General features: G+C 32.3%; 1 protein-coding gene across 2 annotated transcripts in view; it reads left to right on the top strand.

Moving 5' to 3' along the window:
- The window catches only part of LOC149774315 (WASH complex subunit 4-like), a 121,980-nt gene that overhangs the window by 56,382 nt on the left and 47,244 nt on the right, over nt 1–18,354 (top strand). For both annotated transcript variants that reach the window (XM_089945460.1, XM_089945461.1), the window contains exons 16-23: nt 2,622–2,701; nt 3,660–3,765; nt 6,392–6,508; nt 8,340–8,508; nt 9,290–9,444; nt 9,934–10,008; nt 13,621–13,725; nt 16,982–17,071. In XM_089945460.1, coding sequence (XP_089801586.1) covers nt 2,622–2,701; nt 3,660–3,765; nt 6,392–6,508; nt 8,340–8,508; nt 9,290–9,444; nt 9,934–10,008; nt 13,621–13,725; nt 16,982–17,071 — 897 coding nt within the window. The remainder of the gene's footprint in view (nt 1–2,621; nt 2,702–3,659; nt 3,766–6,391; nt 6,509–8,339; nt 8,509–9,289; nt 9,445–9,933; nt 10,009–13,620; nt 13,726–16,981; nt 17,072–18,354) is intronic.

The raw sequence follows: 18,354 nt of genomic DNA on the forward strand, positions 1-18,354 counted from the left end.
ACTCAACTATAGAATATTTGGATTTACCAGATACTTCTAGTTTTAGATTTGACTATAGAATATATGGATTTACCAGATACTTCTAGTTTTAGACTCAGCTATAGAATACATGGATTTACCAGATACTTGGGGCCCCAAGTGGCCAAGTGGTTCAGCCAGTGTGGGTATGTGAGAAAGCTTACCAGTAGCTTCTCATGGGTCGGTGGTTCTTTCCGGCTTTCACCTGGGTTCTTCCTCCACCATTTTTACTGGCCACCATGAATAGCCTATATTTTGCTGAAAAATGGCATTAAACCCTACAACAACAACAACAACAACAACAACAGTTTGATACTTCTAGTTGAGATTTAACTATAGAAAATATGGATTTACCAGATACTTTTCTGTTTATGGATTTACCACATACTTCTGGTTTGGGACCCGACTATATAATGTATGGATTTTCACCAGATCCTTTTAAGTTAGGACTCCACTACATAACATATGGATTTACCAGATACTTCTTGTTTAGGACTCCACTACATAACATATGGATTTACCAGATACTTTTAAGTTATGACTCCACTACATAACATATGGATTTACCAGATACTTTTAAGTTATGACTCCACTACATAATATATGAATTTACTAGATACTTTTAAGTTAGGACTCCACTACATAATATATGAATTTACTAGATACTTTTAAGTTAGGACTCCACTACATAATATATGAATTTACTAGATACTTTTAAGTTAGGACTCCACTACATAATATATGGATTTACCAGATACTTTTAAGTTAGGACTCCACTACATAATATATGAATTTACTAGATACTTTTAAGTTAGGACTCCACTACATAATATATGGATTTACCAGATACTTTTAAGTTATGACTCCACTACATAATATATGGATTTACCAGATACTTTTAAGTTAGGACTCCACTACATAATATATGAATTTACTAGATACTTTTAAGTTAGGACTCCACTACATAATATATGGATTTACCAGATACTTTTAAGTTAGGACTCCACTACATAATATATGAATTTACTAGATACTTTTAAGTTAGGACTCCACTACATAATATATGGATTTACCAGATACTTTTAAGTTAGGACTCCACTACATAATATATGAATTTACTAGATACTTTTAAGTTAGGACTCCACTACATAATATATGAATTTACTAGATACTTTTAAGTTAGGACTCCACTACATAGTATATGAATTTACTAGATACTTTTAAGTTAGGACTCCACTACATAGTATATGGATTTACCAGATACTTATTGTTTTGGACTGAAAACTATATAATATATGCATTTAACAGACACATCTAGTTAGGGCTGAACTGTATAATACAGTGAAACCTTGTTAATCCAAACTCCATTCATCTGGACGCAGCTCGATGGGAATGTATTCCTAAATGTTAATTTGCTTTGTTCGTCCAGAAATTCACATTCAGGATCTGGAAATCAAAATAGCGACCAAAGTGTAAAATTACGGTAAAACTCAATGATCAGAAATAATCTGTCCAAAAATAAGAAAATTCCAAGAATCGTATATGAAAATATACTGTCAGTCAAATAACACAGATTCACCTGCACAAATTTGGATGTGTGTCAGTTTATCACTCTCTGATTGATCAAGTTCTAGTAGCTAGTTGAAGTTATAAATTGATCATTGAAAAAAGTTCAAGTAGCATGACCATATTTTAACCAGTGAATGTATAAACAATGCCTGTTTTCACTATTCATTGACAAGGGTGTTAATTAAACACACTGGGTTCAAATTGTTCACACTTTTGATATAACATACTATAAATCTACTAAGTGTGTCATTAAGTCTCTTTGTAGTTTACCAATTGTATGTAGCATTGACTTAAGCTTTGTACAGCATAGGGCTTCATTTCAGAATAAAAGCGATGTCATTTATTGGCTCATTAGCAGCCGTAACAGTTGTAAAGTACATCTTATATAAAGGACTGCATTTTAATACTTTATAACAATGCATTAACTGTGAGATATCAGTTTGCATTCATTGTACTTTGTACATTATTTTTATGGCTACACCATCAAGCAAGCATAGATGAGTAAAGATACTGGCTCACATAAAACAGATTTGACAGCACAAGGGAGATCACCCAAAAGCTAACATTCAAGATATCTGCTGGCATATTATATCTGACTCATCCTTAGAGATTGGCAAGGTGACAAATGCAGACATTGTAAAAAACCAAGGATGAATGGTTGTCTGTACCAGTAAACACAGGTGACCTAACTGGCTCTCACCACTGCAAATATCAACAAAGTTGATGATGTCGTATTCATGTGGTTCTTAGACCTGTCATTACTAGTTACATTAATGCTAAATAAACACAATTCAAAAGATGTATATATTAATTAATTTCAACAGCTATTTAAAATACATTTCAGTATATGTTCAGGTTGCAAATACAGTATGATGACATTATAAAATTAAAATATGCATGATTCAGTTATCTGGAAAAATAAATAATATGTACATGTTCATTGAGAATGAATATGTCTGGATTAATGATGTTCCAGTGTATATGCATTTACCAGATACTTCTAGTTTAAGCATTTGTTTTCATGCCTTTTTCAGAAAACCTTTAAAGATGATGAACTGGCCAGTCTTCATGAAAATTTTAGCAAACTGGACCTTATTTCCGACCTCAGGGAAAAGTAAGATATTTTATTCATCTTAAATTATGCCACCTCAAATTTTCAGCCTATTTTACTTGCTTTTCTAATGAATCTTTTTTTTTAACTTTCTGATACTTCACTATAAAATGGCACTTGAAAAGATTTCTAAACTTGTTTGAAACAACCCCTGTACCATGTACATGAGAGTAAATGTGTCTTAAGTTCGTATTGTTCATCCTAATATTTTTTTTCTGACCTATATAATTGCATTTTAAAGCTAAATCTTCAATAATATAATATTGAGACTTTGGTTTCTATGAATTGTATATTTTTCTTAATAGATTTTCCAAATGTTTTATGAAACCTGACAGTCTAATAAAGTTGTATTTCCCAGACACAATGATGTCCACCAGTACCTGTATTAGACAGATTCACTAATGGTTTGAAACTGAATTTATGAAGAAAATAACATACATTCATTAGTTAAAATATTCAGATCACCAATTCTGTTCTTAAAACACAAATTGCTATTTACATACTATTGTTTAAGTTTCGAAACATGACGTTTGTATCTTTTTATTATCAAAAGATAATTTGCAGAAATTGGGCAGTAATAGTTGACAACTTCCTCAGGAAAGGGTTAGGGTCAATTAGCTATCAAAACACATGCCTATGAATGTGCAAGAGTTTGTTTGTCGCATAAGTGAAATCAACACCAGCAATTTGATGGCTTGATGCCAACATTTTGCCTTGAGCAACAGCATAATGCTGGAACTTACCTGAATGGTCACTAAGTGTACCACTCAAAAAAATCACAGGGTGAAGTCATTTTCACTTTCCTTGCAAAACGCAAAGTACATTTTTTGGCAACTTTGTTGCCCACTTCACCTGGCAGCATAACCCCTGTGGACTGCTAGTTACAGAATGAAGATCGTTGTTTGGGTAAGTTGTAGTTCATTACTGTGATTGATTAATTAATTTCATTTCATTTTTTCAGATTGAGGCATGCCTGTGACTGCAGATTCCTGTACTGGCACAGAGTTGTCATTCCCATATATCTGACAGACCTGTTTGACACTGTCACTGATACACACAGAATTCATGTAAGTCACACTAGAGATATACACAGACAGACAAGGAGGCAGACAGACAGGGACAATGTATGTTCTCACATATCCATGACATGTCACGTAAAACACATCCACATAACTAAAGATAATGTACTGACTAATGCCAATTAACTGACCTTGACACAACCCCATTCAGCACTAGAGCATTGTTATGTACCTTGATTGAATAAAAGACACAGGAGAATTATTGTAGTTTTAGCTCATGTGGCTTATGGTATAGACTGTGCATTATCTGTCTTTACTATTTCCAACTTCTTAAAAATGATGGCATTGTTATTAACAAAATGTGGCAGAGAGCATTCTTTCAAGTTTGTACAAATGATGCCAGTCTTAATCAAGTATTGGTAGTGTTGTTAAAAATTGAAAAATCTTTCAAGGACTTCTCAAAAACCACTCTTCAGAATTTGACTAGATTTTTCAGAAATTTACCAAAAACATGGTGCCAACCCATTATTAATTATAGTGACTTTTACTTTCAATATAAAACCCTTTAAAGGGCTTATTCCCCAAAAACATTCTCTAAAATTTGACCATATTTTCCTGTAAATATTCTGGCATAATGACCTTTCAATGTAGCAAAAGTTATACCAGTCTGCAACTAAATCTGGCCACTGTTGCAAAAATTAAACCAGCATTTAAACTTCATCTGAAAAAATGTTCAGTTAAATCTGACCAAATTTGACAAAAAGTATCCACCTTTTAAAGTTCTCACCAGTCATTCCGATCCACCATCAAGTGGCCACTGTTTTTAAAAAAAATAATTAAATTACTTAACAGAAAATGACAATTTCATTGAGCCCTGGCATAATGCCTTTCTATTTATTTTCTTACAAATGATGACAGTCTGTTATGAAATATAGCCATAGAAACTAAAAATATAAACAAATTGTTTAAACAACTTTTCAAAAATGGCTGAACAAAATTTTGGTAGGAAACACTCTGCCATACAGACTATTCAGATTTATCCAAATGATGTTGATCTTCTTTGTGGCTGCTGTTAATAGAAATATAAAAGCCTTAATATTATTAGGTTTAAAGACTGCACAGTAGAATTAAACAGTTTGACAGAAACCATACTTGCATATGGTCATTCAATTTTCTACAGCTGATTTGAATCAACAGATTTTGATGAAATTTTGAGTGTAGATATGCTTCGAATCCAAAACTCTTTTTCAGCTTGTATTTGACCATTGGGCCTGGCAATATGTATGTATATGTATTTAATGACATGTTAGCACAGTAGTTGCTGATTAAAGCAGTACGAATGTAAATATTAAGAATCACAGAAATAAACTATTAATGTTTCAACTTGAACATGAAGTGTTTAGAAGACAAAACAAAAAAGAAAAAATATAGAATATAAAAAATGCAAAACAGGTTGGAAGATCATCTTTTCCAAATAATTGTAAATGTATAGCACAAAAAGGTAAAATATAGAAGGTCAGGCTGATAAAATTCTGTATAAGATATATAAAATAAAAGGTAACGGTAAAACTATAAATTCCTTAATATATTGGGCTATATTTTGCTATATTAACCTTAAGTGATCCAGATTTATTGTTTATTGGAAACTCAGCATCTTGTTATAGATATATATGGGGATCTATAATGGCATGATGTTAGAGGCTGTATAAATGTAGTCATGAGATACTATATGGAAAACAGAATTATTGAATGACTGCATATGAAGAGTTTCTTGTCTTAACTTACTTGGTTTCCCATGTAACAAAGTTAGACAAATCTTTAAATGAATCTTTCTTTTGAAAACCTGTTCAGCAGAAATTGGCAGAAAGCATCATGATTTAGAGGGCTTTAAAGTTTATATAATGAATGCCAGTTTGCTAGCAAATGTGGAAAGTGTTAAAACTTTAAATATTTTCCTTTTTTTTTAAAACTGCTGATCAGAATTGCAATATTATTGACTTAAAGCATGAAGTTCTTTCAGATTTGTTCAAGAAATGGTGATCCACCATCAGGTACAGCTAACATTACTGAAAAAAGAAAAACATTTCATTTAGTTTTTCTCTAAAGCCACTGAAAATGAGTTAACCAATTTTGATGGAAATCATCTTGGCATATTGCATATTGGGCTTTCCAGTTTGTACAGCTGATGCTAATCTGCCCTCAAATGTCAGTCATTATGAAACATAGAAACAGAAGGCTTTTCAAAATGTCTGCTCCAGACTTCTGACAGAATCAGATCCTATTTGTTAGAAATCAATATGAAGACATTCAAATTTATACAAATGATGAAAACATGTAAACCTTGAAAACAACTTTCTAAAAAACTGCTTGACAGAAGTTGACCAAATCTGACATAGCATCATGGCATAAAAGGGCTTTTAAGTTTATCCCATTCTGCTATCAAATGTGGCCAGCATTACTAAAAACAGAAAATTTAAAAACCGGCTTCTTCAGAATTGCTGAACATAATTTAGTCCTATTTGACAGAAAGCTCCTACTTCTCTTGCATTTGGCTTTTAGGCAGATATTAGCCAGGTGAGCATTTTCTGGCCCAATTGGGTCTCTTGTAAATTTCTAGCTTCTTGATTTTCTTCAGTTTCTACAATATATTTTCTGGACATAATTCCTTTTGTAGTATATTATTGGTGCCTTGCGTGATTCAGTGCCATCCATGCTGACTGTACGGCATCTATCCTCACCCCAAGTCCTTCTGGACAAATTTGACTTGGAGATTTACAACATGTTGAAAGAGGTAACATTTTTATATGCTCATTTTTTTCTCTGTTAACTTTACATTGTCAGAATATCTCAGTATTTTTTATATTGCACTCACACGCACTTCATATTGAACTCTTGTGAATAAAGGAAATTCTTTCTATTTGTAAATAAACAATGGATGCAGACACCATCACTTTTGATTTATTTTATTTGTCTGTGGATGAATTAAACCAACTGTTTGAGCCATTTGAAAGTAGAGATGCCAAAGTTGATGATGTGGATGAATTCATAAACTCACAAAAGAAACTTTCAAGGAAGCAGGTAACTGAACATGATATCAGAAATGTGCAGTAATGGCTGTATGATGACTACATTCTATAAAAAAATCATGTACACTCACATAGTAGGCGCTTTACATTTTGGTTGATTAAATTTGTTTCTGAATGAACTAAAGCAGATGTTTTGTGGACTGCCACATAGCAGCTGCTTTGCCACATTCAGTGTTTACTTTTTGACACAATGTTTCTAATTTAGGCTTGTGATAGATGCCAGATTTCATAAAATTGCTGGGTTCCTAAAAATAACTTGCAAGTGACAATACATAAACTGTCTTCTTTAGCTGGTAATAAGAATGGCAAAAAATATACTTACAGTTTTACATCCTGAATTTCCTCAAAATGTACTTCCTTAGTTCTGCAAATCTGAATTACATGAGCCATGTCAAGGGTTCTCAAGCTTGACTACACATTTTGAAATTGTACTGTAATTTCGACTTTTTTCCAAGTACAGTTACATCCTCCTTACTGCACTCAAAATGAAATAAACATTATATTCCATAGCGTCTTTTTGATAATTGCAATTGAAGGACTTCATATTTTTCCCACATGATTTCAAACATTCAGTGACACTTGCAGATGTCAGCACTGCTTCATCGCCGCTGAAATCTGATGTACTTCTTGCAAAATTGGCACATATAAATCCAGTCCATAATCATGAAATTTTGTAGAAATGACATGATTACCAAAATCTGTAAATTCCAGATCAAATGGAAAAGTTGTTGCAATGCGCATTCATTCACAATATGACTCAAAATTTCAATCTTAAGTAGACCAAAATGACATTTTCTTTCGAAAGTTATGTCTAGCACGTAACTAAATTCAAATTTATCTGGGCGGAGTTATGTGCGCATTAATAATGTTGTTGTGTAATGATGAATCTGGACTTGTGTATTTAGTTTGGAATATGGCATACATTCATTTACTTTGTTTTTTGTAGTGTATTTTTGTTTATATAATTAAGCCTTAGCTAGAATAAGAAAATGAGCGTATAATAAAAAGGTTACTGCATTTGTATGGGAAAATATGAACTCGTTTTGTCAGATGGATACACTGCACTCCCGAGCTCATGCAATATTTCCATCCAAAAAACTTGTTCATATTTTCCCATACAGATGCAGTAACCTTTAAATACTGATCCTTGTTTCAGTGCAATGTTAATGATAGGAGTGTGTTATATTTAAACTTTATCTGTAAGAATAAAGATGACTATCCTTCATTATATGTTAGATTTATATTGAAATAAAGAAGTGGATTTATTAAATGGATATGAGCATCACCATATAGTGGTCTTGAAATAAGAAATGCATTGTAATACAAACTTTCATTTACATTTACTGAAGAAGTTGTGTTTCACAACATTATTTCCAGAGCTTGAAATATAAATTTTAGTAACTGGTTACCAATTCCTCCTTTCTTTTCTTCCTCTTGAAATTATATTAATGGTATATATAAAAAACAGCAAAAGATTTTAAACTTTTTGTGTGCTGTATGTGATATTATGATTTTCTCAGTGTTTCTTGTTTACAGCATATGCTTGACCCCCTGTGTCGGGAGATAGAAACAGACCTGCGTCTACAGATTCATCTCCATCTGCAGCTGGATGATAGGAACCCATACAAAGTGGGTCTGAAGGACTTGTCCCAACTTCTAAAGATCCGACCAATTAGATTGTTTGATAGATACATCAACATCAAAGGTATGACAAATTAAGTTGTTTCATGGACTCATCCTCTTTTTTTTAAAGGCATGACTGGATCAGACTATTTGGTATTCAAGATATAGCCATTCAGATATTTTATTATCCATATTTAAAAACTAACCAGTCGGATAGTTTATTATACATATTTAAAAACTAACCAATCAGATAGTTTATTATACATATTTAAATACTAACCAATCAGATAGTTTTATATATATATATAACATTAGCCAGTCAGATAGTTTTATATACATATTTAAAAACTAACCAATCAGATAGTTTTACATGCATATTTAAAAACTAACTAATCAGATAGTTATATATATATATATATTTAAACACTAACGAAGCAGATAGTTTTATATACATATTTAAACACTAACCAATCAGATAGTTTTATATACATATATAACATTAGCCAGTCAGATAGTTTTATATACATATTTAAACATTAACCACTCAAATAATTTTAGATTTCTATTTAAACACTTACCAATCAGATAGTTTTATATACATATTTAAAAACTGACAAAGATTTTTAGATATGCTAATGTCAAATGTATGACAAATCAGACTGTTTGAGATTCAAGATCTGACCCATAGGTAGTTTTTGAGGAACATCAGAGGTTCAGTCAATGAACTGTTTGATATTTCTAAATTAAAGCTGTGTCCAATCATACTGTTACATTAACATGATGGTAGTATGTAAGTAAATAGATTATTTATCATTGCATTACAATTATGTAGTAAATGACAGATATTTTTTTTATCTGTCCAGTATATGTGGAGCACTATTTGAACAAGACTTTCTACAACCTGACAACAGTGGCTCTTCATGACTGGAAGACATATGGAGAAATGAAGAACATGGCAGAACATAAGTACAGCCTGACTCTTCTTGAGTCTCACCTGCCAAGTCAGACTCTGGAACAGGTACCTTATTGACAGAATTAATATCTTTTTTTTACAGTATTTGTCTCATGAAATGTGTAGGGAACCAGTCTTGTAAAGTGGGATCACATCTTCTGATACATAAGTGCCAGGCTTATCATTAGACAAGGTTTTCTTAAAAAGAACCATGTCAAAATTGTGTCAAAGTGGTGAATGGGCTTATTATCAAGCATAGACATATCTTATGACAATGATGGTAATTTATGAATGGCATATTGGTTTTTTTAGATACCATTTCTTGATGGATCCATATTAATTACTAAACAGAATAAAGTTTTGCTTCATACATACACAATTCTTCAATAAAGATTTGATCCAGTATGTCTGCTATAAAATAGTCAGTCATACTAGAAAGTCTGAGGTGTATAAATACTTTAAAGTTTTACCAAAAGTAATTTTGTTTTAAAATATGAGCAGTGAGGCCACATGGAGTTCATCCAAGGGATATTATTTTAATTCCACTTTTTACAGGGTCTGGATGTGTTAGAAATTATGAGGAATATTCATGTTTTTGTCTCCAAGTACCTGTACAATCTCAACAATCAGGTGAGTGATTTTTCTCCCCTAAGTTATGTTGATCAAATTGTAACCTTTTGTAGTTATCAACATTATTGGCTTTCATCACAAAAAATTTAATTATTTCAAAAATGAAAACTTGGTTGCCAAGTTTGGAATTGATTCACCCAAGAATTTTCAAAATAGAGAATTGGCATGATAAAATACTCCACAAATTCATTCTTTACCAATCAGGCCCAAAACAAAGAAAAACTTGGATTTAATCGTTCAGAATATCAATTGTCAACAAAAGGCAGTTTTGAATGATTCTTAACTCTTTACCTCATAGAGTTTATGGCTTTTTAGCCAATGAAATACATGTAGCAAAGTTACCCTGTGCAGTGCACTATAAATAGAACACCTGTTATCTATTTGACTCCACACACATACGCCTGCCTGTTAACTGTTAAGCAGTGTAGTATATGTGATGTTTAACATAAATTTGATTGATTTTACATTTTTGGTACACATATTATGTATGGAAAGATTTAAGAGTATAATCTGATCATTATAGCCGTATAATTATTTTTCATGGAAGAATTTTTTGTGAGCTTTAAAATTTTGAGAGAACTCTTTCACCATCAAGTCATTGAAGCCGCATGATCAACTGTAACTACCATTCTCATACTTAAAATTTACAAGTTCTTTGTCTGCGTCTACATCACTAAATCATCTGAATTTGATAACTTATACAAACTAATTTCTGCCTACATCAATATCAGATCCTTTACCTAAGTTATTGAAGCTTTCATAGTTGTGATTCTAATTGTGAAAACTCAAATAAGTACTGAACAAAATCCGTGACCTCCATTTTGGAGAGTGGAGAATACGAACCAGTTACTTTAAATAGCAGCTTTCGACCAGGTTTTAAACAGCAACCACATGATCTGATGTAAAGGTCATTCACACCAATGAATGTAGTATCTAATAGAGGGTTTTCCCCAAAGGTGGCACTATGAAAACCCATTAAAAATGGCTGGAGTTTACAGCCAGCATCAAAAGGCACTTCCATGAGAATCGTGTAGAGGTGTCCAAAGGTGCTTCCATGCGAATTGGTTAGAGGCATCAAAAAACTCTTGCATGCAAATGAAGTAGAGGCATCCAAAGGTTCTTGCATGAGGTAGTAAGTGCTACCAATACATAGTTGTTGAAACGATTTCTGATTAAATCCACAACATCTCAACACTTGAGTTTTTCCCTAAATCATCTAGATATATATCCTTTAGAGAGGATAGACAAACTGTTTCTGGAGATTTGGAATTCATAGAAGACAGACTCTTTGATTCTGATATATGGTCTTAGAGAGGATAGAACCACTGCATCTGGATATATGGTATTTAGAGAGGACAGACCCACTGTTTCTGATATATGGCTTTTAGAGGGGGATTGACCCACTGCATCAGAATATATGGTCTTAAGAGAGGACAGACCCACTGCATCTGGATATATAGTCTTTTAAGCCAGTAGACCCACTGTAGTTGGATATATTGTTTTTAGGAAGGATAGACCACTGACACTAAGGAGGTGGGGTCATTTTATCCTAAAATCATCTGGATAAATGGTCTTTAGTGAGGACAGACCCACTGTATTTGAATGTATGGTCTTTAGAGAGGACAGACCCATTGACAGATCAGGAAGTCAAGTCTATATACTTGTCAAAGACAATTATTGCAACTGAACGAAAACAATTTTAAACATATTGGAAAATCATTTGGATTACAGTAGAGACGACTATATGCAAGCCACAACTGATTGCCTTCTGTTACAAACCAAAAGAAAACAATAACACTAGTGGAAATCATTACATATTAAAGTCAACTGAAAAGGAAACATCTTGATTTTAGTCTAAATCATTACATATTGAAGTCAGTTGGCCAGGAAACATCTTGATTTTAGTCTAAATCATTACATATTGAAGTCAGTTGACAAGGAAACGTGGATTTTAGTCTAAATCAATTCATATTGAAGTCAGTTGACAAGGAAATGTGGATTTTAGTCTAAATCATGACATATTGAAGTCAGTTGAAAAAGAAACCTGGATTTTAGTCTAAATCATGACATATTGAAGTTGGAAAAAAAACGTGGATTTTAGTCTAAATAATACATATTATAATAAAATGAAAAGAAAACATCTGGATTTTTGCCATGATTTAAATTGCCAGTAGGACAAACATGCGTATATATATATATATATATATATATATATATATATATATATATATATATATATATATATAGATATATATATATTGTTGATGATAACCAGTTATGACTTGAAATGGAACCAACATATCTCAGAAGTAATAACCATTGCCAATGTAACTCTCAGCTATCTCCCAACAATATTTAAAAACTAAGCATGAAGAAATACACTAAACTTTTTATAGGGGCCTTGGTGAGACTATAATTATTAAATATGTCTCCATTGTCTGGGACCCTACACAAAAATTTTAGCATTTAAAAATCACAAATTGAAAATTAAAATAACTGCTAACAAACTGCAATTGCAACTGCTTTGCAAAACAAGTTGGGTTGGCAATCCCTTTAAGATACATGCACAGATGCTTGATTGGTTTTGTTCTACACATCATACACAAATTCATGGATATTCCCTTACAGCCTTGTATAAGACGACCAATGAGAATGAACCCTTTTTTATTTGTCCAGATTCAGGCAATGGCCAGCTAATATAAATGCTCCTTTTTTCCCCTCAGAGCTCATATTGTACAGTGGAACAAACTCCCAAAATCTATTGCTGTCTTACTTCCAATCAGCTGACTCATTTCATACCCTAAAAGCTATTGTTTTACTGTTTATTGTCACAGTGGTCTTTTAAAGTTCTTCACACTGGATGCTATCATATTTTATCCTTCATCATCTGGTTTATACTCTTCTATTTTTTATGTGCACAGATGTGTGACTGGTCTTTGCTTTTCTCCTATTAATATGCACAGATTGCAACTGGTCTCTTATTAACATGCACTTGTGCCACAGATGTGCAACTGGTCTATACTCATTTCTTTTATTAATATGAACAGATATGCAAATAGTCTATATTCTTTCTTTTATTATGCACAGATGTTCATCTGGTGTATACTCTTCTTTTATTAGTATGCACAGATGTACACTTGGCTTATACTCTTTCTTTTATTAATATGCACCAGTGTGCATCTGCACATAATCTTCTAGAGAAGGTGCTACATTATGGAAAGAAAGATGATGGATGAATGGATGTGTATTTGGTTTACAAATTCTCATGATGAGGAATAATTACCATTACTAAATTTTGGTAGCATAACTTTGGTAGCAAATTTAGTTAGGTATTCAGTGCATTAGAAACAGTTCTTTCAGAGAGAAGAAGCCAATTGAAACTATATTATTCAAGGTATCCTAAAGTTCTTAGTTAAATAATGGAGTTTTTACAAGGAAAGGATGTTAATAACTTTATTATTTTGTGTAACAACCAAAATGCCTATAATATTAGATGGTATTGAAATTTTGAAACAATTTGTGCATTTTATATTCACTGAGACAATGTTCAATCTATCTCTAATCTATAATATGACACATTTAATTCCTTTACAATTTAATATTTTATCACAGATATTTGTGGAGAGGTCCAGCAATAACAAGCATTTGAACACCATCAATATTCGCCACATTGCTAATTCCATCCGAACCCATGGCATTGGGATTATGAACACCACAGTAAGTAATTGGGCTCATAATTACATTTTCAAATTCGTATTATTTCTTATATTTGAACCAATGGTATTGCAGTTATAATCACCACAGTAAGAACATACACTTATTTTTACATATTTATGAGTTGGAGTCAAATATGTATTATTTTTCATGTTCACTACTTTTAATACTTAAGTTGCATTGAAGGGTGAAAATAAACATGTCAACTTACTGCAGATGTTCATTATGACATTTTAAAGTTAAAATTTATACAACTTCCTGTAATTTATTTCCGTGTCACTAGGAGCAATATATTGGCTGTATTATTATGATTTACTTATTTAAAACATAGATAAAATATTTCTATTATGACTTATTATTGCAAAACATAGATAAAGTATTTCCATATGCAAAAAGAGATGAGACTATACTGTATTTCAAAATTATATGAACTTTTGATGAACTATCCAAAGTGACCATTCTGCGTTAACTCATTAACCCTTGACACCATGTTTACGCATCAGGAGGTAGTAGCCTACTGCCAAGCTCTGTAGCATCAAGGTCATGTTTGATGTACACTAAAGTATGTGGTATTACAAAAAAATCAGACAGATATAGTTCTACAATATTACCAAATAATCTGCATGTTCTAGTTGCACTAAAAAATACAGAAGGAAAACCTAATTTTTTGGACCCGATTTTGTTTCTCCACCCAAACTTCGCCCATGGTCAGAATCCGATTTTGTGTCCGGATTTTAGACTTTCTAGCCTCAGATCTAAGGCAGACTGGTCTGAACTGCACACAAACAGGTGAACCTTTGCAAAAAGTAGGATTAGATGGGCATTTGGAATAAAGATTGGTCTTGTTACGAAAATGATGGGTCCATTAAGCAAAAAAAAAAACTCCAACTTTTACCCTTCTGCTCATGCACGAACAAAATAGCCAGTGGAAAATTATGTTTCTAACAGAACTAGGCATTAGGTTAATGGGAAATCTATTGGAAGTCGATGTATTAGGATGTATTAAGAAATAGCCCCCAAAATGTGTTTCCTACTCGCACTTCAGGCAAAAACAGCAAAAACCTCTAGGGGTTAATGAGTTAATGGGTGTATTTTGATGACATCACCAAGTTTGAATATTGCTTGCATATTTAATTACTTGTGCATTGACAATGCACATAAATTACAAATTTAGCCATTCCTTGACAATTTGTAAAAAAATTGTCAAAATCCTTGTTAACTCATTAACCCCTGGTGCTGCCTTTATGTGTCAGGAGGTTGTAGCCTACTGCTGAGCTCTGTAACATCAAGGTCATGTATGATACACTAAAGTGGGTGCAGACCTGCCAACTCTTATGATTTTGCTGTAAGTCTTATGAAAATTATGGAACTAAAATTTGTGTACTGTACTTGTGGCAAATAAAGTCTATTCATACTTTACAAATTTTTCATTTGAACATAATGTTTGTCGTCGCTGCTCATTTCGAATACCGAACTTATAATTGTGCTTTCCAGCTTTACAATAGCAGTTTATGATATTTTGTTACACCTTACTGAAAACTGGTCAGGGTTGGCAGGTCTGTGGGTGGTATTACAGAAAGGTAGGCAGATATAGCTCTACAATGATCCCAAATAATCTTGATGTTCTAGTTGCACTACAAAATACAGAGGAAAAACCTAATTTTTTGGACCAGATTTTTTTCCACCCAAAATTCGCCCGTGTTTGGAATCTGATTTGTGTCTGGATTTTTAGACTTTTTGGTCTCATATCTAAGGCAGACTGGTCTGAACTGCACACAGACAGGTGAACCTTTGCAAAATAGCCAATGAAAAAGGATCTTTCTAATACAACTAGGCAATAGGTTAATGGGAAATCTCTTGGAAGTCAATGTATTAGGATGTGCTCAATATTTGAACAAGTTGTAAATATATAAACCAAGTGAAATGGGAACCAGTAAGAGATAATTTAAACATTTAAATGTATTTACACTTAATCTATGTCATTATTTTAATTTTATTAATATTGCTACGAGCCATACAATTGTTTCTATCCTCTATTCTAAATTTCCTCTTTCCATTGCTTCATGTGACTTCATTTTTCCATCATTTATAGGTCCAGAGACATCATCACATGACACAGACAAAAATCCACCACACTAGTTTTTTTTATACAGATTTTTGCTGGTATCTAATAAGGAGGGGGGGGGATATAGAGACACTGTGGTATAACATGCTGACAGACCATATGAGAGGGAGAGATATGTGGTGGTGGGCTTGGAGAGACTCATCATAAAGGCATTATTCATTATCCATCTGTGTTTCTTTATTGGTCGCTTTGTCTGGTGCTTTACCAACCCACACAATGATAGAGAACAGTCGAGTGAGGGTAGAGCAGCCTTCTGAAATTTTAATATTAAAGAATATGTTTACTGACTGTTATTAATAGGCTTTATAAAACATGAAAGAAATAAAAAATAAACAGACCATTAAATAGATTACGATATATGTATTCCTCCTTACATATACATGTACTGTAGAAATCTTGACTGGCCCATATGAGCTCCCTTGTGCATGAGAAAGAGAGGATTTCGATGGAATTCTGTACCAGGTTTTATTCATTTAAGAATTGGATTATTATTTTTATCATATTTTGTTACAACACTAATGATTAATTAGTGGAAAGTCCTCAAAATTTAGAGAATGTAGAAGCAATGGCCTACTGTTGAAATATAACCTAATATTTGAAACAGTATTTATGCATGCATATTAATGTGCCATGGGCAGATCACAATTTGATGAACTGTCATTAGTATTGGTTGTTGTTGTTGTTGTTGTGGGGTTTAACGCCATTTTTCAGCACTTGATTGGCTATACATGGCGGCCAGTATTAATGGTGGAGGAAGAACCTGGGAAAACCCAGGAAAGAACCACCGACCCACGAGAAGCTACTGGCAAGCTTTCTCACATACCCACATTGGCTGAATCTTAGACTCGAACCGCCGCAGACAGAGGTGAGATGGCAGTGATCCGTAACGAAGAGCGCTTTAGACCACTCGGCCACTCGGGGCCCCCATTAGTATTGGTATATCAAATTGATTTACACCAACACTTTAACAGCCATGTTGTTTTTAATGTGTATATATATATATTCATACCTTTTTGTTCATATGGAATGGAATGTCTCCAATCCATGATCTATGATGGGGATAACAAACTAATGGAAATGTGTGTTTTTTCATTTTAAAGTATGAATGAAAATCATCTGTTTGTTTTGTTTTAGGTGAATTTTACATACCAGTTTTTAAGGAAGAAGTTCTACATCTTTTCCCAATTCATGTATGATGAACACATCAAGTCCAGGCTCATAAAGGTATTACAAAAAGATATTTGAAATTTCTTTTAAAGAAGGCAAGTATCATATCTATAGTTATTGAGCAGTAGTAGATACTGTCAAACATGCTTGAGCAGACAGCCATCTTAGGTTTAGTTGCACAATGCACCTTCATTGCAAAAACTTTATCTGATGCCAAAACTTACTAAAAACATTCTGACCAATCAAATGGCTGCATTTGTTAGTTTCAGTTAAGATTATTTAAGTATGGAGTAATGATTATTACTTGAAATGTTCCGTTAAGATTATTTAAGTATGGAGTAATGATTATTACTTGAAATGTTCAGTGAAGATTATTTAAGTATGGAGTAATGATTATTACTTGAAATGTTCCATTAAGATTATTTAAGTATGGAGTAATTATTGCTTGAAATGTTCAGTTAAGATTTTCAAGTATGGAGTAATGATTATTACTTGAAATGTTCAGTTAAGATTATTTAAGTATGGAGTAATGATTATTACTTGAAATGTTCAGTTAAGATTTTCAAGTATGGAGTAATTATTGCTTGAAATGTTCAGTTAAGGTTTTCAAGTATGGAGTAATGATTATTACTTGAAATGTTCAGTTAAGATTTTCAAGTATGGAGTAATGATTATTACTTGAAATGTTCAGTGAAGATTATTTAAGTATGGAGTAATGATTATTACTTGAAATGTTCCATTAAGATTATTTAAGTATGGAGTAATGATTATTACTTGAAATGTTCCGTTAAGATTATTTAAGTATGGAGTAATGATTATTACTTGAAATGTTCAGTGAAGATTATTTAAGTATGGAGTAATGATTATTACTTGAAATGTTCCGTTAAGATTATTTAAGTATGGAGTAATGATTATTACTTGAAATGTTCCGTTAAGATTATTTAAGTATGGAGTAATGATTATTACTTGAAATGTTCTGTTAAGATTATTTAAGTATGGAGTAATGATTATTACTTGAAATGTTCCGTTAAGATTATTTAAGTATGGAGTAATGATTATTACTTGAAATGTTCAGTTAAGATTATTTAAGTATGGAGTAATGATTATTACTTGAAATGTTCAGTTAAGATTATTTAAGTATGGAGTAATGATTATTACTTGAAATGTTCTGTTAAGATTATTTAAGTATGGAGTAATGATTATTAACTTGAAATGTTCCGTTAAGATTATTTAAGTATGGAGTAATGATTATTACTTGAAATGTTCCGTTAAGATTATTTAAGTATGGAGTAATGATTATTACTTGAAATGTTCAGTTAAGATTATTTAAGTATGGAGTA

This window comes from Sinohyriopsis cumingii, unplaced genomic scaffold (assembly GCF_028554795.1).
Source record: "Sinohyriopsis cumingii isolate HCF-2022 unplaced genomic scaffold, ASM2855479v2 utg000349l, whole genome shotgun sequence".
Classification (NCBI taxonomy): domain Eukaryota; kingdom Metazoa; phylum Mollusca; class Bivalvia; order Unionida; family Unionidae; genus Sinohyriopsis; species Sinohyriopsis cumingii.